At 52.5% G+C, this 23,105-nt stretch overlaps 1 protein-coding gene across 2 annotated transcripts in view; it reads right to left on the bottom strand.

Moving 5' to 3' along the window:
• NEURL1B (neuralized E3 ubiquitin protein ligase 1B) overlaps positions 1-23,105 on the bottom strand; it is a 40,548-nt gene that overhangs the window by 15,945 nt on the left and 1,498 nt on the right. The window contains exons 1-2 of one of the 2 annotated variants that reach the window (XM_033432081.2): positions 11,742-13,121; positions 5,613-6,158 (exon numbers count right to left, since the gene is read on the bottom strand). In XM_033432081.2, coding sequence (XP_033287972.1) covers positions 5,613-6,158; positions 11,742-11,787 — 592 coding nt within the window. In that variant the 5' untranslated portion in view covers positions 11,788-13,121. Of the gene's footprint in view, positions 1-5,612; positions 6,159-11,741; positions 13,122-23,105 lie in introns of those variants that run through there. The other variant, XM_004272003.3, reaches the window with a different exon arrangement.

Raw genomic sequence — 23,105 nt, forward strand, 5'->3', positions numbered from 1 at the left:
TTGAGATTTTAGCTAGACCTTGTGGGAAAGCAGCTCTCCTGCTAGTTCGTGGGACATGGGACTGGAGCTGCTGGTGGCCTTGCCCCCAACCCAGAGGGACAGCCTGGTGGAGGATGACACCAACAAAGACTACAGCTGAGCAAGAAATAAAGGCAGGCCAATATTCTGGGTGCTATTTCTTGGGCCTCTGCATCAAACCAGTCTAACAGGGAGCTGTTCCCTGGAATTTTCAGTCACAGAAGACATTAATTCCCCATGCACCCCCCACCCTTTTTTTTTTTTTTTTTTTGCTTGAGTGAGATTGAACTGGTTTCTGTCACTTGCAACCAAAGGTTTCTGACAGCATAGCCTGCAATGCCATGGCCTTGGGCTGGCATTCCATGTTCAGTCTGACCAGCCTTCTACTGCTCGACAGAGGAACGATAATGAGGCCACGACACTGACCACTAGTGAGCTGCCTGGAAGAGGGACAGGGCTGCCTCAGGACAGCATGGGGCCTGCATTCCAGAGCTCTGGAAAAGGGCTTCCTTGGAGAAAAAGGAGCCAGGAGAGGTGTGCATGACCCGGCTGAACCTTCTTCTCCTGGGTCCAAGAACTACTAAAATCAGCAGAAAGTAACTTGGAGCATCAAGAGAAATCAAGGCTCTCAGGATGGACCACTCCAGGCCCCAGTAAGCCCGTCCTGGTCGATGCCCCTGAGAACAGTAAACTAGCAGCCACAGGGCAGCCCTGTGGGAGAATGTATCAAGCAATGCAGTTTGCATGGGGGCAACCCAGGTGTCCATCAAAGCGGGAAGCCATTAGAGAACAAGGAAGCAGAGAGACAGATACGGATAAATCTTAAAATGGGGCAAGTGGAAAAAGAAAAATAGAATAAGATCCTTAGCACAATACCATCTACCTATGCATACAAAACAGCTCTACATATTTTTTTTTTTTTTTTTTTGTGGTACGCGTGTCTCTCACTGCTGTGGCCCCTCCCGTTGCGGAGCACAGGCTCCGGGCGCGCAGGCTCAGCGGCCATGGCTCACGGGCCCAGCCGCTCCGTGGCATGTGGGATCTTCCCGGACCGGGGCACGAACCCACGTGCCCTGCATCGGCAGGCGGACTCTCAACCACTGCGCCACCAGGGAAGCCCTCTACATATTTTTAAAAGATACACACGTCCAAGGGCTGCCAAACATCAGAGTGACGCTTATCTGGGCAGGGGAAGGCGCGAATGGGAGCGGGGATTGGAGATGAAGCAGAAAAGTCAAAACAAGAGAAGGGGCTTGTGTGATGATACCATGCCCCGAACTGAGAGGTCTGAAGAGCTCAGCCTGGTACCAGGCAGGGAGGAGGGACAGGCACCCATGCAAAGAGGATCATTGTGATCACAATCCGGGCTGCACCCTGGGGTCACCCGAGGAGCCTTTAAGAAATCTGAATGCCTGGGAGCCACACACACCCCCCACCACCTCCCTGAGGTTCTGACCTAATCGGTCTGGGTGCAACCTGGGAAGTGGGGTTTTCAGAGCCCCCCAGGTGACCTCAATGTACAGCCAAGGCTGAGAACCACTGAACTAAAGGGTTCTAATCCTGGCTCTGCCACTCACAAGCAAGTCACTTCCCTTCTCCAAGCCCTGGATTCTTTATCTAAAAGGGGCTAAGTTGTCCTATCTTGAGGAAAGACTGAATGTCACAAGAGGGGGCACCTGAGGGTCTGGCCACAGAGAAGCAGCGCTCTCTGCTGCAGCTGGACAACCCTGCAGGAGGGATGCTGGGCTGAAAGCACAATTTCATCAGGTAAGAGAAATAGGCAAGGCCTATGAAGCTCTTTTTGTTTCTGAGACTTAATTTTGGCTCAAGTTCCAGGGCAAATACAGTGCACCCCTGTCCCACCAGATGGGGAGGACACTTCCCAGATGAGGGTTGCCAGATAAAATATAGGATGCCATGTTACATTTGAATTTCAGATAAACAACAAATTCTTCTCTACCCAAGATTCTGTAATAACCTATATGGGAAAAGAATCCGAAAAAGAATGGATATATGTATAAATGAATCACGTTGCCTTACGCCTGAAACTAACACAACATTGTAAATCAACTATACTCCAATATAAAATCAAAATTAAAAAAAGAAAACAAATTCTTTTATAACGATGTCACAACTATTGCATGGGGTATACTTGTACTAAAGAGATTATTCATCATTTTTCTGAAATTCAGATGTAACCGGGCATCCTAAACTTGACAACCTTCCCCAGACGCTGCTTTAGCTTGGTGTTGAGGGTCTATCCAGTGTGGTCTGAGAGAGGTGAGGGAGGGATGAGGGGTCCCTATTCTGAAGTTTCACAGCTGAGACCCTCTAAGGGAACTATGTTACCCCCTTGTTCCTACTGAGGAAAAGGAAGCCAGAGGAATTTGCATGACACTAACATCAGTTGCTTTTTATTTATCCACTTGGTAGTGTGGACACCACCCTCAGAAGCCCAGTTCTTCCAGCAACTGGGAGGGAGGGACCCCCTTTATGGTGCGATTTCTTTGGTTCTCATGTTGTGCCGGCAACAGCAGAGTATCTATTACCCAGGCTCAAACCGTACAGAATCATGACTGTTTCGCTTTCTTCTTATTTTTATTATAACTTTTTTTTTTCTGATTATAAATCATTGTTGATAACTTGGGGGAAAAAAAAGAAGAAAAACACCCATATCCCCTTTACCCCGATGCAATCAATGTCAATTTCCTCTTTCCCTGGGAAGGAAACATTTATTGAGTCTTGATCACATGTCAGTAACCTCTCCATTATCTCATATAACCTTTAGAAAGAAAAATAACTTTATTGCCCTTTCTGATTATAAAAGGTTTTTTACATATATATTAAAAAAGATAACTCATAGAGGTAATAAAGAAAGAAGTGGAATTCACCTATGATCCCATCACGGAGAGATAGCATTCCTTCTAATCTCATTTCCCCATCTGCATGTAATTGTGAACATTGCCCCGTGGCACCTGTGCTAGCTGCTCCCTGTCAACCAGCTCACTGCAGGCACTACTGGCAGATAAGGAAACTGAGGCTCGTGCCTGCCACCTGCCACTGATGTTCCAGTGGGCCCTCTCCTTCCCTCCAAGGGGCGTGGGATGCTGGAGGGGCTCAATAAAGGCTTGTTAAATGAACAAATGAACAGGAGCAAGAGTCCGTGACTCCTCACAGGCTTGTTCAGTCTCATGAAGTCATCAGAGGCTGCTTCCGATTTGTATTTTTTTTTAAATCCTAATCTACTTGCACTGATTATGGAGTGGCTGTGATTTCTCGGCTGTTACCCTGAGACATGGGCTATCTGAGGGAACAGGTAAATGAGGCCTGATTGTTTTCCTGCTCTATAGGAATAAAGAGCTCCAAAAAAGAGTGACAGGAGATCTAGAGGAGGTTTTAGAAACCTACATTTCCTGGAGGTGAAATACCAAAATCTTCCATGGAAAAGAGTGTGGGGCAACACAGTGAAAATGCCCAAGTAAGGCCCCAGCTTGGAGGGTGGGTAGCTCTTCATAATTTGGTCTGCCTAAGCCTGGATTTCAGACATGTGCTTCAGCTCCCATGCAAACGGGCAGAGATTCTTGCTTCTTAGCTGTTATTTCTTGAGCGCCTTCTATGTGCCAGGTGCTGTGCTGCATCCCTTTCATACACCATCTCATGTTCCCCTGCCCAACAATCCCACGAGGTGGGTGCTATCGCGAACTCAATTTACAGATGAAGAAACTGAGGCACAGAGAGGGTTCAGTCACCTGGCTAAGCCCACATAGCTGGCAAGTGGAGAGCCAGGTGTGGAGTAGAGATCTGTGTGACTCCCAACCCTCTGCTCCTAACTGCTCAGAAATTCTGCTGCCTTCCTTCTCCTGGAGAGTTGGGGAGCCTGAACGTATACATCTCCCCTCCCTGCCCAATGGTGGTGTGGGTGGTGGTAGGCAAGGAGCCCGGGGCCAGAGTTTTCCCTCAAGATGCAGGGCTGAAAGACCAGAAACAGCCCAAACATTCAGATATACAAACTGTGGTGCATCCGTATCACGGAATACTACTGGACAATAAAAAAGGAACAAACTTCTGATACACCATCAACAGGGATGAATCTCCAAGACCTTGTGCTGAGATTAAGAAGCCAGAAACAAAAGCATATACTGTATGATTCCATTCACGTAACGTTCAGGAAGAGGCACAATAATCTATAGTGAAAAATCGGAAGAGCGGCTGCCCCGGGAGAGAGGGGGCTGCCTCAGAAGGGGCAGGCAGGAACCTTCTTGGCTTATGGACAGGTGTATAAATCTGTCAAAACTCAAACTTTAGATCTGTGCATTCACTGCAGGTAAATGACATATAGGGCTATGTCCCCTGAGAAACTTGCTCTCCTTTTGCTCCCCCAGAAATGGAGGCTGGGTTGGCTCAGGTGCCACCTGTGACTTCAAGAGCTAAGGTCGCAAACAGAAAGCAGGTCCATGGTTGCCAGGCACTGGGGGGAGGGGAGGATGGGGAGTGGCAGCCCAATGGGTATGGATTTCCCTTTGAAGTGATGAAAATGTCTTGGAACTAAATACAGGTGATGGTTGCCAACTGAATGCCACCGAACTGTACACTTTAAAATGGTACTTTTTTGTCATGTGACTTTTTTTTTTTTTTTTTTAAGCGGTACGCGGGCCTCTCAGTGCTGTGGCCCCTCCCGTTGCGGAGCACAGGCTCCGGACGCGTAGGCTCAGCGACCATGGCTCACAGGCCCAGCCGCTCCGCGGCACGTGGGATCCTCCTGGACCGGGGCACGAACCTGCGTCCCCTGCATCGGCAGGCGGACTCTCAACCACTGCGTCACCAGGGAAACCCTGTCATGTGACTTTTACCTAATTTTTAAAAAAGTTTAAAGAGAGAGAGAGAGAAATAAGGTCTTAAGAGCAGCAGACTTGTAGCCCCATGAGTTCTCACCACCTCCTCTGTTACAGCCAGAGCCACACTTGCCTGCCTGCTTCCCCAGTGGACCTTGAGCTCCTTAACCGTGGGCCTTGATTCGATACATATTGCCGACTGCCTGGGCACTGTAAATACTAGAAGACTAGGCCATATGTTTGACTGCTGTACCAGTAGATGGATTGTAAGTGAATGAATGAGCAAATGAATAAACACGTGTGAGTGAGTGAATATATGAATGAGTGAATGAATGAGCGAGCAAAAGAACAAATACTTGCATGAATGAGTGTGCGAGCAAGTGAACAAGGGAGTGAAGGAATGAGCACAGGAATGAATGAAAGAATGAGTGAACGAGCACGGAACTGAAGGAAGGAGCAGGTGAACGAACCTGGGCCTGACCATGGACTCTGAACCACACCCGTGTGGGTTCCAATCCTGGCTTTGCAATGCAAGTCACTTAACCACTGCGTGCCTCAGTTCTCTCATCAGTAAAACGGGGGTGGTAGGTTTTCGCCAGAAAGAAATGAGTTGAAATGTGTCAACTGCTTAGAAGACGCCTGGCAAAGTGAGCCCTCGGTATTCGTGAATGTTACAGAAATACACATTCATGCGTGCGGGGACCCGCTGCCTGGTCCAGGCGGCGCCGCCCTATCCCCCTGCCAGCGGGAGCCGCGACCTACCGAGGAGCTGCACCTCGTCGGTGATGCCGTAGACGTCGATGAGCGCCCAGAGAGGGCCGCTCACGGCCACACCGCAGTGGAAGAGCACGGGCTCGCCGTCGTTGACGCTGTAGAAGACACGGCCGTGGCGGTCCGCCCAGTAGGCCAGCACAGTGTCGCGCAGCGCCAGGTTCTCGGGCAGCGCCTTGGCCCAGTAACCGGGCCGCGTGACCAGGTCAGGACAGGCATACTTGGGGATGTCCTGGGCGCTCATGAGCGACGGGTCGTGCGCCGTGAAGCCGAAGCGCAGCGCCCCGCTCCAGCCCGGGCGCACGGCCACCAGGCGCAGCCGCACCTGCTCGTATAGCCGGATGGGCCGCTGCGTGAACGTGACCCCGTTGCAGAAGCTGTTGCGCCGCGTGGCCCGGCGCGAATGGCCGTCCAGCCGCACGTTCTTGCCCTTGGCCTGTGCATGGAAACGCGGCGCTTCGCCCAGGACCGGGCGCCGCTCCGGGCCAGGGCCGCAGCAAGGCCGGGTGGCCAGGAGGCGCGCGGGCGGGCTCGAGTCTGCGGGAAGAGACAGGCAGGAGGGTTAGGCGCCCTCGCAAACTGTTAGGCCCCTCTGAAACTGTTCAGAGCTGTTTCACTCCCAGACAGGCCAACACCAATGAGCTGGTCACAAGAGCCAGGCTGGGGTCAACTGACTTCTCCATCCCCATCAAATCCCTCCACATCTAGAGGCTTCCTCCGAAAGCCGCTTGTGGGCTGCAAAGTCCCTCCAAAGGGAACAGCGGCCTTGGATTCTTGGGGAGTAGTGGGGAGTCTTTGGTTGCTTTTCTCTGTGTAATTTTTATTAAAAAGCAAGGCAATTTGGGCGCACTCTTGGGATCCCCAGTGCATCCTGGAATCTCAGCTCTCTGGCACCTCCTGGCTGTGGATATGCAGGAGATCCTATCACTTCTCTAGCCTGTTTCCCTGCCTGTAAAATGGGGACATTGCTTAACTCACACAGCTGCTAAATGAACATGTGGATGAAGTTCCTAGAATACTGCCTGGCACAGAGCATGTGGTTAATAAGCAACTAATAACATGATTATAATACTGAGGTTCCAAAGGACACCCAAGCCAGGATTCTGATTTCCCTTCCCCTTTACCCACAGAAGAGGAGGGCATTCTTTATAAGCAAGGCTGGCTTTTCCAGAACATACACCTTTCATAATTCATTTCTAGGGGAATTTTGCCCCAAAGGACCTGGAGAATCTTGGGATAGTCTCCTTTCAAAGGATCTGGACACTGGCCACAAACCCAGGTGGCCCCATCTGGAGGTGGGGGCATCATCCTTCCCACCTTTCCTCCTCCATCCCTGGTTACTTACTATGCATTTCCTCATTTAATCCTTATAATAACCGTATGAGGGAAGGACTACCATTATCCCCTTCATGCAGATGAAGACATGGTGTTTCAGAGAGGTTGATTTATTTGCCTGAAATCACACAGCTGGCTTCACTAAAGGCAGAGCTTCAACTAAAGCCATGTTTGTGTGACCTCCGTCCTGCCTTTTTAGCCATTTTACCTTATTCTCTCTGCTGTTTAGGAATCAACACAGGATGGATAGAAGGGCTGGGCTGTAGACCCCTGACGTAGGAGAGGGATGCAGAGGCCACCTGTTGATTCCTTGTACCCCTAGGCAGGCCTGCTAGGCATTGAACTGGCGGAGGAGGGCTGCAGGCAAAATGCTCAGTCCATTATTCATCCATCCATCCATCCTTCCATCCATCCATCCATCCATCCATCTACCCATCCATCCATCCACCCATCCATCCATCCATCCATCTATCCACCCACCCGTCCATCCATCCATCCATCCATCCACCCACCCATCCACCCATCTATCCATACATCCTTCTATCTACCTATCCATCCATCCAACCATCCATCCATCCATCCATCCATCCATCCACCCACCCATCCATCCATCTATCCATACATCGTTCTATCTACCTATCCATCCATCCAACCATCCATCCATCCATCCATCCATCCATCCATCCATCCATCCACCCACCCATCCATCCATCTATCCATACATCGTTCTATCTACCTATCCATCCATCCAACCATCCATCCATGCATGCACCCATCCATCCATCTTTTCTGCAGATGCATCTGCTGGTGTGAAGCACTGAGGGAGCACAGGTGATGATACAATCCTGCCCTTGTGGAGATCTGAGTCTCTCCGTGGAAGAGAAGACACACAGGTGAATAGACATGAACATTAGGGACCAATAATAACAATAGAGACCCCATTAGGCATTGGCATTGGGGGGCTATTAGGTCCAGAGGAGACCCCAGACTCAGCCAGGGGCCGGAGGGCAGGGGGTTATGTCCACAGAGCCAGGTCTTAAGGGAGTCTACATTCCAGGCAGAGGGAACACTAGGGGCAGAGGTGGGGGAAGCTGGACTTGGAGGGGAGGGTAAGTACTACGGTAGGTGTGACAGAGGGTGTCTGAGGTTGGGCGGCCACTGCTTTGCAGGGGTGAGGGGTGAGGGTGCCATCGCGTCATAGGGACCAGCCAGGAAGGCCCTGAACGCCAGCCTGGGAGGCTCAGAGTGCACACCACGGGGAGAGGGAGCCACTAGGGGCCTCCAGTGGAGCGGGCCGGCACTGCCTGTTAGGGAGGGCCCCTAAGGCAGAGAGGAGGGAGGACACAGAGCCAGGCTGTGGGCCATCTCCGGAACCACAAAGATAAGAGTAAGGGACCACTGGACAGCAATTCCGGCAGGACAAAAATCAGACGCGTGGGGGAAATACTGCCCGGGTGTAAACCATCCGGAAAGGCCGCCCAGGACAGCAGAGGCTGCGTTCTCCACGCACGCCGTGGCCTTGTACCAGCCACCCAACCCTGGGCGGCAGTCTCCTCCTGTGTCTCACAGGCCGGATTCTCTCCAAGGTCCCCGCCGCTGGCAACCTCTCCAGGAAACATTAAATAGGACTAGAGATCAAAAGCACCAAAGACCACAAACCACCGTTATTTGATGATTTTTATCTCAGCTCCCATCACTGTTGTTTTTCCAACCTTACCTCTCAATCAGAGGCTTTCTTTACAAAACTGGCTTGGGAACCCTAAGCAGCTGCTCCTTCAGAGTGGCCTGGCGATTTCAATGGATGCTGGGGGGTGGCAAGATACTGCTTTGTTACTACAAGGGGATGTTTCCTGCTAAACCAGCTATATGTTAGGATAAAAGGCAGCCAAGGAACCAGCGAAGTTTACATATTTGTTTAATTTTGATTATATGATCCAACTTCCTTCAGGGAATGAGGGATAAACACTACTTTTCCCTCCTCTGAGGCCAGAGTCCTGATGTGAGATAAAGAAAACCAGAGTGAAAAAGTCTCTAAAAGGATGTGTTATTTACACAAATTGAAAATGCTCAAAATGAAAGAACAAAAAGCAATCTGCAAATTGTACGCCAGCGTCTGCTTTTAGCTCAGCTCAGGGAAAGCAGCCTCTACATGAAACAGAAAACTGTGGCCACGGACCCCACGGGCCTCGGAGAACATCCTTGTTCAGGGACGTCAATGGAAAACCTGAACTTTGTCATTTAAATTACAGCAATAAACACTACAGCCATATTAGAGAAAGTTTGGGAAGAAGGAGAAAATTTCCCCTCTTCCCCCCACATTCATACCTTAACTGACATTGCATTTTTCATGTTGGCCTTTATCCTGCCTGGCCCTTAACCACGGAAGAACCACTGGCTGTGCCCTCACTAGACGCCATGTCTTGGGCCGCGTGTTTTTGATACAAGGTTGCAGTTAATTCTCAATACAAATCCTCACCCACAGAATGACTGTCTTTATTTTCCAGGAAAAAAAACTTCCTGTGGCTACAAGGAGATATGAACCCAGCTCTGTCTGACCCCAAACCAGCGCTCTTTCCTCCTGTCCTGACTTTCCTCCATAAGGAGCACAGAAGGACTAAGCACTAAGTAGTACTGAGTACCTTTTCTAACTTCCTTGCAACCAGAGCACACATTTAATTTTGACTCCTGCCTTTTCTTTCCTAACTCAACATTATATAAAAAGCATCTTTTCCCACATGGCTCCCAAGCGTTCACTGTTCTGTTTCACCACTGCAGAATATTCCACTGAGAGCCAGAATGTCCCCTGCCGTTCCCTTCCTGGAGATGACTTCAGCTGTTCCCACAAATGGCTGAGTCCATGGGCACAGAGGTTCCTGGCTGCTGGTGCCAGGACCAGATTTAAATGGACACCCTGTCACTGGTGAGGTGTCACCTTCTGCCAGGGAGGGGCCCCCAGCCCACACCAGGGACCAGACCCTTTCCTCCCACGCGAGGCAGAGTCTCCACTGGCCTCGTGCGGGTGTGCCTCCCTCTCTCTGGCCAGGAACTGGGTCTAGAGACTCTAAGAACTAAGGCAGGGGGAAGGAGTTTCTATGCGGTGGGAACCGAGGGGAGACTCTGTAGTCTCTTCCTGTGTGTAGGAAGGAGGGGACAGTCCTGGCCCACCCCTCATGGTTAACCAAAGGCTGCTGCAGCCCCTCCAAGACCAGAGGGAAGGGTCTTTCCAGCGTTTAGTCAAGGAAGCAATGCCCCACTCGAAAACGTACGAGTACAGATTTTGGGGGGTGGGTGATGAGTGGCTGTTGGTATTCAGGGAGGAGGGAGCTCTGTTCTGGCTAAACAAATGTTGCCCCTGCCAGCCTTGGGCTAGTCCTTCGGGAAAGCAGGGGGACATCAGAACTGCTCCGCGGGCTGCTGCTCTGTGATCTACTCACATCAGTGCTTTAGAACGGCCCTCACGGGCTCTGGGTTCGAACCCATGCTTTGCTGCTAATTTGTCTGAGGGGCCTTTGGACAAGTCACCATCTGTGAATAGTGTGTGAATGCAGAGCCTCATCTCAGGCTGCTGGGAGGGGCGATGAGAGCACAGAAAGCTCCCAGCAGGAGTCCCAGCACACGATGGATGCGCACTAAACGTTCATTCCCTCCCCTGCAGGGAACATCAGGTCCAACCCCTGGGTAAGCCCCTCACTCCATCTCTCCCACACTTTTATTTTCTAAATCTCAATGTGAGAGGTGGTTAAAAAGAGCACAGGCTTGGAGTCAGGCAGATGGGGGTTTAAATTCTGGTTTTGTTGTTTCGTAGCTGTGTGATCTTGAGGTACATGCTTAACTTCTCTGCTCCGTCCCCTAACCAGACCTAGAAAACTGGTAAGAGTCATCTCCACCCTGCACGATTGCTCTGAGGATGAATGAGGCCAGCTGGTCAGACTAGGTGTGTGGCACGTAGTAGGTGTTCACTTAACACTGGGTCCCCCACCCCACCCCCACTCCCTTTAGTTACCTTATTTAGTTTCTTTGCCGAGAAAAGGTTTACTCCTGGGTCGAAGATGGCTACTTGTAGGGTCAGGGGATTATATCCTGCAATGTTTCTCCCATAGAGGGTTGGTAACCTTGGCCAGGAAAGGCCTCTTGAAAACCCCAGGGCCACTTTCCCTGGGTATCCAAGGACAGAGACCTATTTTTAAGCCATCCCAGCAGCGTCCCAAATGTGCACTGTGCCACCCCTGAATGATGCCCGCTCATCGCCCCAACCCAGCCTTTCCTTTGATCTAAAAAGAGCCCAAGGAAATGGCATTTACTGCCAGGAGGATGGCAGGAAGCAACAGCTCCAGCTTCTCTGGCTGCCGAGATGACGGCCTCCAGCTTGCTGGCGTTCAGCAGATGGCATCCTGGCTGAAATTTTCATCAGATTCCGCTCCACCGGGAAAGGGAATTGCCAACTGCGAGGACAGTCTATTCTAGCCCCTCCCTCTCACTAGAGGATTTAACTAGCCTTTTACTGAGCCTTCGTTATGTGCCGGCACAGGCCTTTGTGGATTGAGTTTACATTCTTACAACCCTGCAGGGTAGGTTTGACCACCTTCATTTTCCAGAGGAGGAAACCAAGGCAGCAAAGCTGGGCAGTGGCAGGAGAGGGCCAGGCTCGGGCCCTTCCTCCCATCCCTGTCCCCTCTCCAAGGCGGCCGCCTGTGGCCTTTGGGGGCGGGGGTCGTGTGCCTTGCTAAGCACCATGACAGCTGTACCGGCCCCTCTCCCACCGAAACACACCCACACTCCACTCACACAATCTGATGTACAACTTCAGGGGCTTTCTGAACCCGCACAACATCCAACCTCAGACTGTGGACCTTCAGTAACAAGTCTCTGTTTCAAGTGACAGAGGTAGGAAGCAACAGGGCGCACGTGTGTGCGCGCGTACGCGGGCTTTAGAGAGGAAAAGGTAAGGCTGGCGTTTGGCAAGGCTTCCCGTCACCCAAAGCAGGGCGGGGATATCAGTCTCCTTTGGCAACAGAAAGTAACTTTTCTATTGGTGGGTTTGAAAGTGGATTAGAAAAAAATAACCAAGCCTCCTTCACCTCTGCCAAAAAGGGCAGTGACATGCACCCAGCAGACGGACTCCAGCCTAACAGGACTTTGTTCTCTGTTTCAGAGGCCTGGTCGGCCAGCACCCAGGGTGGAAAGGGGCCAGCCCACACTTGGAAACCGCCACCAGCCTCCTCCCTGCTCCTATTCTCTGCAAACAGAACCCGGTCAGCACAGTGCAGCCGGAAAGGCACAACACTCCTGTCAGCAGCTGCAAGGAGGCCCAGGGGGAGGCCGGAGGTCACGCGACACTGCTCGTTGGGAGAAAAGCCCTCTCCTTCCAGGTCTAAGTGGCAGCCCTCTTGGCTCAAGTGGGCTCAGATGCACTGAGTTCCCAGGGAGTGAGGTCATCCCAACGCCCCTTCCAAGCGTGTTCAGCAGAGCTGGGATTCCCAAGCCGGCTCCGACCCTCTGCTGGGCCCCTCGGTCGAGGTCTCTTCTTCATAAAGGGACCCAGGAAGCTCCAACTTCAGAAGCGCCGGCTCCCAGGGTTAGGACCCCACTGCTGCAGAGGGTGGGGGGGAACGTGCCCTCATTCTTTTTCAAGTACCTCACTTCCTCCTTCATCTGACATTTAAGGAGCATCTGCTCCATGCCAGGGCCGCACTGGCTGCAGGGACGCACGCACTGAGGAGTCACACACAGTCCCTGACCCCAGAGCTGAGAGACCAGCAGGGGGCATGGACACAAGACACCATGACTGCACAGGGTGGTCAGCACGGAGGGCTGGGGCCATGGGGATGCTTCTCAGAGGGGCCACTCTGCAGTCTGAGGAAGAAATGGCTGGGGGTGGGGCATGATAAAGGGTGGGGAACCGTGTTTCAGGCAGAGGGAACAGCACAGGCAAAGGCCTGGAGGCGAGAACAAGCCGAGCGCGCTTGGGGAACTGCAGGGACTAGAGCGTAGGAGGGAAAGGGGAGGGTGGAGAGGGAGTCAGGAGCTACACACAAAGGGTCTTAAAGGCCTAGCAGAGGAGGTTAAGGTCCTCAAGAAGGCTCTGGGGGCCACTGAAGGGTTCGGAGAAGGGAAAGAGCCTCTGAGGATCCGTCTCTCTGAAAAATGAGATTCAAGTCCTGGGTCTTCCCATAGAAACTGCCCGTTCCTTTCTTCCCTGCCTATCAAAATGATCCGGCACAGCTGGAGCGGGAAAACCAGTCCAGGTTTCAAACGCAGCTTCTAACCGCTGGCACAGTCCTGTCCCTTGGCACCTGCCTCTCCTCCAGGTAGCTGCTGGCAGCTGCCTGCTAAGCCAGCTGATGGGCCAGCGTTCTCCTTCTCTTTGCCCTGATAGCAGCCACTCCCCCAGCCTGGGTGGGGCCCAGAAGCCTGGCTGTTCACTCTCCTCAGCCCTAGATGGGCACCTTCAGGGCCCCTGTCCCAATTTTGAAACAATAGGTCCACTGGCCCTGCTTTTCAGGCTCAAAAGCAGCTGGAAACTCTCCTAGAACACCAACTGTTCTCACCTCTGGAGCTGAGGAAATGCTCTTCACAAACCCCACGGCTGGGTGGTGTTTGCTGGCCCCGAGGGTCCCACCTCTGTGGCACTCCCAGTGTGTGCCGGGGGCTCACCACACGGCCCATTCACTCGTGGCCGCACCCTGCCAGGTGGCTTCCAAGTGAAGAAACTGAGGCCCAGAGAGGCGGACGTCCTGGCCAGAGACCACCCAGCCCGTGAGGCCAGTGCCTGTTTTTGAATCTGGTCCCGTCTGACACTGAAGGTTGCATCCTTCCTGTTTCATGCCTCATCCCTCCCAAGGTCTCTCGCTTACCCCCTGACCTACGAGAAAAAAGTAGGCTATGTACAAGAGGCATAAGCCACCTTCTGGGACAGAGGTGGAGCGAGGCCCTGGCTTGGTCTCAGAGAGGGGCAGGTGTGGTGGTGGATGTCATCCATCAGCCTGTTTCGAGCAACTCAAAGGCCACAGGTTGGCAGAACTTGGGATGAACAGCAAGCAACATCTAAGAAAAGGAACGCAGTGGCAGATTATAGCAGGGGGATGGAACCCCAGAGCCTAATGTCCCCAAGGTTTAAAAGGGGATTGGAGGTGGGGCATGATCAGAGAGGCAGACCTCCCAGGGGGCCATCCGGAGCCTGGGGCTGGCCCTCCACCCACCAGACTTCCTGGGATCCTCCTGACAGTGCTGAAGGAGGTGACTGCTACCAGACCCACTGCTGGTGAGGAAGGGAGGCTCAGATAGGCTGGGAGAGCTGCCCAAGGCCACACAGCCAGGAAGTGGCGGAGTTAGCATTCGAACCATACCAGCCTGGCTCCCAAGGCTAGGAAGAAGATGCGATGGGTGCTTTGGGCAAAGTGTAGAAGTTATCCCTACAGGGAAGGAACAGAGTCTGGCACACAGTAGGTCCTCAACTAAAGTAGATTCCTTCCCTGCCATGTTTGGCTTTGAGGCCCACAGAGAAGTGACTCAAGGGTGCCCCTCCCACTCTCCTTCCTTCTCCAAAGATCCAGCTTTCTTTTTCCTCTCCCCCTCATCTGTCAGACTGGCCTTTCTCCAAATGTCTGAGGGCTCCCAAAAGCCAGTGAGTATAGACTGAGGATGCCTGCAGGAAGTCTGCATGGGCTTCTGCCCCTGACCCAAGAAGTAAAGGATGAATGCTGGAAATGCAAATTCAGGAGTCCTGATAAGAATCTCCACATCATACGTCCTAAGCTCTGATGATCTGAGAGTTGTTGGCTCACTGGGGCCTCTCTACATCCTCACGAACCCATTCCCCAGATGAGGACATTAGGCCCAGATGAGGAGGGGAGGGCCCAAGGTCATGGCGCAGGCAAACAGCTGGGTCAGGATTTCACTCAGATCTGAATCCAAAGCCATGCACACACTTAACCATTATGTGGAATTGCTTCCCTAGCCAGCCAGCGAGTACTTTAGGAATCTACTGCAGGCATTTGAGAGGTGAGACCCAGCAGGACTCTTTGGTCCTATTGCTCCTCTCCTTTTCATCAATTTCAAGAGCACAGATTCCTTGCCTTCAAGGAATCCAACATCCCCTCTGGCAAAGAGGGTGAGACGTGCGCATTTAAAGAGCCCCCATCTCATGTTGGCTCAGACTTCTCATGGAGTTTCCTATTTATTCCTCATCACAACCCCATGAGGGGGGTCGCCATCATTCTCCCCATCCTAGAGATGGGAAATGAAGGTTCAGAGAGGGCAAGTGACTTGCCCAGGGTCACTTAGCTTACATAGAGGAGAACTGAGGTTTGAACATGAGACTACCTCCAAAACCAGTGCCCTTTCCACCATCTCTCCTGGGATTCCAGCCAAAGACCCCACCTGTAATCTCTGGGTGACCCTTCGCAAGGCTCTTGTCCTCAGAGTCCTGATCTGCCAACTGGGAGGTGGGACGTGGTGATTCTGAGCATTCTCGGAATTTATGAGAGGGGTGGGCATCGCCTTGGGGAAAAGGAAAGAAAACACGCGCCTGAGGGATATAATTATGATGTAAACAATGGGTAATGTTGAGGATGTAAACAGAACACACTTGTTAATAGCTGTGGGCCTTGTGCCGACTGCCAGTACTGCCCCAGACACCACCACCCCACCCGTATCCCCAGATGGTTTACTCATTAAAGAACTCTCTCCCCTCTGCCCAGAGGTGATACAAGAGGCCAGCTCTGAGCTGCCCTGAGTCCTGGTAATAAGGAGAATGAAGGGGAAGGGAGGAGAGCGAGCTGGCACTGATATCCAAGAATGGCTGCTGCTCAGAAGTACCTGCTGCTAAGTGTGGAAAATTGCTGAGGCTGGGAGGTCACAGGGGAGGGAACAGACCCAGAAGGGGGCAGGTGGCTTCATCCTTCTGTGCCTCAGTTTCCTGATCTGTAAAATGGGGCTAACGCCTCCCAACATGCAGAACTGGCAGGGGGATTAGAAAAGTGAGAGATTATGAAGGGCCCTCCACACGTTCAGCAGATGAGCACTGGCTAGCACTTCTTATTAAGACCCCGGGATCAAAAGGCACCTTAATGGACAATTCATCCCGGATCATCTGATGCTCTAGTTGCCTCTACAATGTCCATGTCAAGTCCCAGTTGGGCTAAACACCCATGCCACTCTGGCAAAGGGTACTTTCTCCCCCACTGCCCTCATTCCACTTCCAGATAGCTTCCACAGTTAGAAAGTTCTTCCTTTGACTGAGCTGAAATCTCATGTGATGTCTGCACACGTCTGGTCATGTCTGTTTTCGGTCCACAGTACCCTTCCCTATCAAGTCTGCTCCCCTGCCTCATGGATCTGCAGGCAGCTCTCAGGTCCCAAGGGTCCCCAGGCTATGTTGCTGGGGATCCTTTGCTCCTCTGGGGCTGACGTGGCCCTTGCTTTGCTCTCCAGAAAACTCTCAGGACATCAGTCGTCCCCTGGCCTGCCTTGAAAGGGGGTTGAAAGGAGATCTACACATCAGACTTTGGGAATGTCAGCTGGAGTCCCCATAAGCCACCGGGAGAGTGGCCCTACCCTGCCATGCCTAAAGGTGGGATGTGAGATAAACCACCTCAGAAGTAGGTGAACAACTGAAAAGAAATTTGCCAGACAGATCTAAATGCTCACAAGTTTCTGCTCAATACTATGAAGGCTTCCAGGGCAAATGTGAAATGCCCCCCACCTGACCCCCTGTCTTGACCTGGCAGTCACCCATCCCACATCAACATTGCTTCCTTCTAGTGGGAATCATGTTGGACTACCCAAGCTGTGTGCCCTTAGGCAAGCTACTTTCCCTCTCTGTTCTCTCAATAGTTATATGGGACTAAAAATAGTAGCTCTCTCACAGGGCTTGTCCTGAGGGCTAAATGCAAGTACCTGCTGAGAACAGTGTCTGGCACAGCCTGGCTGAGTGATACAAGCTAGTGGTTATTATTATTCTTTTGTGTCTGTCTCCCTTGGGAGCACCAGGCCCAGCAGTGAGCAGGGGCTTGTTTGTCTAGTGAATACATAATCATAACAGGTGCCCCCTGTGAGCACTCACTATCTGTCAGAGGCTTTGCAGGCCTGAGACGTAACATCACTATCTCCTTTCTGCAAAAAAGGGAATCAAAGCTTAGAGAGGTCAAGTCGTTCGTCTGGATCATAAGGGGCAGAGCTAAGACTCAGACCCAGGGATGGAGGCCCCCAGCCTGTGCCATTACCAACTCTGTTAACAATGACAGCACACCAGGGGGACAGGATGCTCCTGGCCTGCAGGAAAGCCTGGGTGCAGGGTGACAAAGGGCGCTCACCCTGGCCCCAGGCCCTTGCTGACCGACTGGTAGGGGCTGCCTGGAGCTCTGGGTAGCAGCCGGGCTCAGGGGAAAGGATGTGGGTGCACGGTGACCCCTGCCAGTGGGGGGTGGGGATGGCCGAGCACGGGCCAGCTTTTACCAGGCAGACACATCAGGAGCCTGAGCCCTAGTCAGGCAGGAGGAAGGGGTGCAGAGCTCCAGTTCACCCCTTCTCCTCCACGGCAGGATTCCACCTTTTTAGTTAGAGTCTCCAGGCCTGGGGCGAGGTGAGCGGGGCTGGTGGATGGACCTTTTCTTTGGGCAGCATCATCCTGGCTGCTGGAGACAGAGGCGATTCACCTTCCCAGGACAAAGAAGGTAAGAAGGTGTGCCTGCAGGAAGGACAGCTTGTGGGGAGGGGGGACTCAGGAGCTCAGGATGAGGCCAAGGGGCAGCAGCCCCAAGAAGCCCCAGGGGACAGCGCCCCATAGTGATGGGGGAAGGGGCTCTGGGGTCAGGCAGGCTTGGGATCAAATTCTGTTCTGCCACTTCCTAGCTGCCTGACCCAAGGCAGGTCTCATGACCCTTCTGAGCTCAGTTTCCTCATCTGTGAAGTGGGAGACTACTTCTGGAAGGCTCGTCCTGATGGTTTAGAGGGGATGAAACAGAAAAAGGGCCTGGCATGGGGCGGGCGTGCTGCAGCTCTGACCACTTGGCTACACCCCCCAGGTGGGCGCTCACAACCTACCGCACGCTGGGCCCCTTCCTCTTCCCTCTCTGCTTTAAGCTCTCACCACACACCTGGCTTCTGGGCTTCTATTTTAAGCCCTTATAGAGCACCACCAAGTACAGAAAGCCCTTTGGTCCAAAAGAGGACAGAGCTGACTCTTCTTGTCCATGGGGAAGATTAAACAGCCTTTGCGGCCCAGCCCAGCAAACACAGCACATCATCCTGGCGGGGAGTGTGGCATCTGAGAAAGCTAAGTCTTCTGACTGCAGGCCGGCCTGCAAGAAACCACTCTTCCTCTGACCTGACCTCTACCCACCGCTTTGACCTCATATTGCTACCACCACTTGCACTGGGACCCCCGAACTCTGCAGCTCCCCCTTCACATGCCCCGTTCTCCCTCCCCTCAGGCCTTTGCACATCTAACCCTCTGCCTTGAACAGCCTTTCCCATTCCCTTGTGGCTAACTTCTCTGCTTTCCGGTCTCAGCTGGACAGGACCTCCTCCAGGAAGCCTTCCCTGCATCCTCCTCTAGGCTCTCACAGCCCCCTGGGCTTCCCCTCCCCCACTTACCAAAGTGCCCTGTCCTCGTTAGTCTCTCCCACTAGATTTGGAAGTTTGGTGAGCCGATGCAAACTGCAAATGCAACCTGCCAGGCAGATTCTTCTCCTCAGAAATGAGGTGTCTTGGACAGGGCTCAAGGAACCCTTGGGAACTGCTGTCAGTGCTATGAAAGGGATGACACCCAATCCAGCCCCTCAGCTCAGGGCTCGTGGTCACCTGGGGCAGAGCTTTCAAGGCAGGAAGTGAAGGGCGCTTGTCAGCCAGCCCCACCTAGGGACCCCAGGGGCAGGCCTGAGGCCTCTCCTGTCCATGGTGGCAACAATAACCATGACAGTGACTGCCCTGGACATTGTGCTAAAGCCTTCGCCCACTCTGTTCCGTTCAATGTTCACTCCCACCAACTGCGGGGAGCTACGAATCCTCCCCACTTGCAGGGAGGAAACCGAGGCACAGAGAGGGGAGTCCTTGCCCAACATCACTCCACTGGGAAATGGCCACGCTGAGATTTGAACCCAGGTAGCCTGACTCCAAGATGCATGTCTAGACCCGGACACCAGACCTCCTCCTGCTGTAGACCAGTGAGTGGGCTCACCATAGCCCTTAACCACTGTGACCCACGGAGAGAAATGCATTTGACATTGTGACATGCAACACGCACAGGTGCACGCACACGTGCACAACTGAAGCCAAAGTTTCTGAGGCCAAAATACTCTTCCTACGCGAAGGCACTCGATATTTTATTTTTTATCCTATTCTATGTCATTAGGATTTTTTTTTTAAAGGTGGTTGTGCACGACCCACAGTAGACAGACAACAAGGCCAGGCCTTGTTCGGGGTGTCGGACATCGGCCCCTCCTTCTTTGAGGCACAGGGTAGCAGCACCTTACGCTCTGCAGTGATATAACCAGTCACGTGACCTGCTCTACTAGAGCATTCTGTCCCTCTCCCACCAGTGGCCAGCTCCACGGGGCCTGCCTGTGGCTGTCCATCCCATTCAGGGCGGAACCCCAGGGCTGGCACACGACACATGCCCAACAGATGTCAGATGAGTGAACGAAGGTGCACAGTCAGGAAAACGCAGAGCAGGGCACACCCCAGGGTCACCCAGCCTGGGCACACGGCACTTAAGCGGAGATCAGGATGGCTTTGGTGCAACTGAGCTACAGAAGAGGCAGAAAAAGATGACATTCGAATGGGGGAGGCAGACATTCAGTTGGACTTTCCTTCAGATGTCGCCTCCCCCAGGAAGCCTTCCCTACCCCCCTTTCCTGCCTGGGGAGAGAGAGAAGGAAGGGAGAAGAGGTGGGATAAGAGGGTAAAAACAGAGGGAGGCCCCAGTTCCTTCTGGCTCCAGATTCTCCACAGGCAACTTCTCCATGTTTCCTATACATTGGACAGACCCATTCCTCTTCCTCACTTCCACTGATGGATAAGACTGCTCCATCCTTTCCCCCAATGCCCACGCCAGCCCCCAGCATCCTCGCAGGCCCTCACCAAGGAACCTTGACTAGTCAGGGCCCCTGACCATGTGTTGACAGCCTGGTAGGTTTCAGGGCTGTTGGACGAACCACTATCACTTTGAGAGGCTCAGGCTCAGGCCTCTAGCTCAACTGGGAGGCTATAAAGTGATTCTTCATGACCCAGTGGGAGAGAGGCAGATGGGGCCAGATAAGACGGGCAAGCCCAACCTAACTTTACATTGTGACTGGGTAAAGGAGGAAGAGCCGTGCAGAGAGAGGGGAACGTCCCTGGTTGGGTCATCCGTGCAGCCGCCGTGATGGCTGTGAGAGTGACAAAGGCTGCTGTCCTCCCTAGAGCTGAGACAGTCCAGATCCAGGGAAAAGAGTGGCTGCCGGGCCCTCGGAGCATCACCGCCCACTGCCAGAGGGCAGCAGATCTGACCCACGTAGGCCCAGTAGCCACACGGTTCCGTATTCAGGTCAAATAAAGAAAGAGGCTCTACAGGGAGGGCACCTGAGTGGCCCAGTAGGAGCAGATGCTTCCGGTCTGGACGTAGCATTTGCAGACTGACCATCTAGGTTAGGGAGATTGGTTCTCCCCCTTATACCGGTGAGCCTTTGTCCTTTACCTCTCCAAGCTTCCATCTGCCTCCCTGTAAGATGGGGATAAATATAGCCCCTCTAAAGCGTTGTTATGAGGATCTGAAACAGGTAATGTGGGTAAAGCCCTTGACTCAGGGCTTGGCACAGAGCAGGGTCAACACGCTTCCCTCACTCCAGAGCTCCAGGATACCACTCACTGAACTAACACTAGAAAGGCCCGTTGACTTGGTCAAGCATAGACTGACTTAATGATTAAACCCAACCGACAGTTTGAATTCAGACTCTTCTCCAACCAGAACTACGGGTGAGCCCCAGAGGCGTGTGGAGGGAAGGGATTGAAACGTGCTGGTGGGAGAAGGGGGAGAGTTCCTCCTCCCATCCCCCTCCCTGCTGGAATTGTGCCCTCCTCTCCCCCCAACCCCACGCATGTTTACACTTTTCTTTCTTTGCTTTGCAAAACCCAGATTAAGGCTAAAGGAGTGCAGAAAAAAGGACCATGTAGTATATCACAAACAAGACAGACCTGGGTCTGCTAAGCCCAGCTTTACCACTGCCTTACTGTGTGAGTTGGGGCAGGTGTCTCAACCTCTCTGTGCCTCAGTCTCCTCATCTGTAAAATGGAGGAGAATGGCACCTTATTTTGCAGGTCTGAACTGCAACTAGAAAGGGAATGGGTAATGCACACAGTAAGAGCATAGCAAGTGCAAATTCCCATGCTGAACCCTGCACACTTGTTTATGGGCCATTGATCTGAATTGCTGATGCCCTTTGTGAGGGCCACCAAGGGGCTTTCCCTCAACCGATCACAAAAGACATTCTTTTCTGGGGGCATTTCCTTACTGTATACAATAGCATGCCAGGTGTGCTCTGGGGCACCCAATAAATGGTATCTGAACCATGGATGTCAGGGGAAGACTGCAGGACTTTGCAGCTAAATAAACCTGGATTCAATCCTGGTTCTGCCAACTGGTTGGCCCATGTGAAATGGGATGCGTCATTTTACCTCTCTGAGACTTGGTTTCCTTATCTGTAAAATGGAGATGATAATCCCTACCTTGCAGAGCTGTTGCAAGAACTAAATTCATTCATTCAGCAAATATTTACTGAACATCTCCTATGTCCCAGCCACTGCTCCAGATGCTGAATATACCCCAGTGAATAAAACAGGCAAAATCCTCCCTGGGGAGACAGACGATAAACAGCTAACTACACGTACAGCATGGCACACGGTGAGCCATGCTAAGAAAAAACACAAAGCAGGGGAGAGGGAGTGGGAGACGATGGGGGCAGGGGCAATGGCAGGAGTCGCGTGAAAGGAGCAGGGGGAAACCATGTGGAGATCTGGGGTAAGGATGTTCCAGGCAGAGGGATTGGCAAGTGCGGAAGCCTTAAGGAGAAGCATGCTTGGCATATAAATGAAGCCACATATGCAGGAAGCCTGGCATGGAATCCAGGTGCTCGGCAAATGCCAGCTCTCTATTTCAAGTCCCGTAGAAGGAACCCCACGCATGTGTCCTTTTCCTGAGAATGAAAGCACAAGGATTTCTACAGGGCAACACTGAGCCAAGTGTTCTTTCAGCCTAAGATGCAGGCAACATGTGAGCTCCACCGCCAATTTTTGGGCTCCCGCCAGGCACCAGGCTCTGAGCTGGGCAATCAGGGATACAAGATGATCAAGACGTGGGCTCTGTCCTCAGGCAGCCCCAAGGCGAGTAGTAGAGACGGGTGATGACAATGCAAAGTGGTCTGATGAACAAGCAGAGACAAGAAGGTATTTAGGTGGCAGAGCAAAGGTGTGGGTGGTCAGGGAAAGCTTCCTGGAGGAGGTGACAACTGAGCTGGGTTTTGAGAGATGGACTAGACACTGAAAGGATATTCCAGGTGTGGGGAGCATCACGTACTGAGCACAGAGGTGCAAAAAACAGCACAATGTGTGTGAGAAACTAATTACGGGCAGGTCAGAAAACAATAAATGTTTCTTCATGTTTTTGGCACCTACAGCCTGATGTGGCACAGGAATGCCAGTTCCATCTCCTTCCTCAAACTCAATGCAAGCTTCAGCACCAGTGGAGCTTGAATTTTCCATGATCAGCTACTGCCGTGAGTAACCGACCTTAACCCCAGGCTCCCAGCGCGGGGTGGCCCTGTCCACAGAGAGAGGGCCGAGTGGGATGGAGACTACATAAATATCCAGCTATATTTAGCCCGCCTGGCGTGCCTCTGTCCCTTCATCTACCCCAAGGCTGACCCACAGGTGGCAGAATGGCTTTTCTACTAGAACAGCATAAACATTTCTTAATTAAGAAATCCCACAAAGGGGCTCATGTCTTTGTGGCCGGGAGGACATCTGCTGCTCTATTTACCAATATCCCTGGACACCTCCAGACTGGGTGGCGGGTTCTCCCCAACCCATTCCCATCCCCATGCCGTCAATAGCCCTGGCCATAGGAGGCGTGGCCACTCTCAGGTAAGAGGACCTGGATTCGAATCCCATCTCTGC

This window comes from Orcinus orca, chromosome 3, assembly GCF_937001465.1.
Source record: "Orcinus orca chromosome 3, mOrcOrc1.1, whole genome shotgun sequence".
In the NCBI taxonomy this organism is placed as follows: domain Eukaryota; kingdom Metazoa; phylum Chordata; class Mammalia; order Artiodactyla; family Delphinidae; genus Orcinus; species Orcinus orca.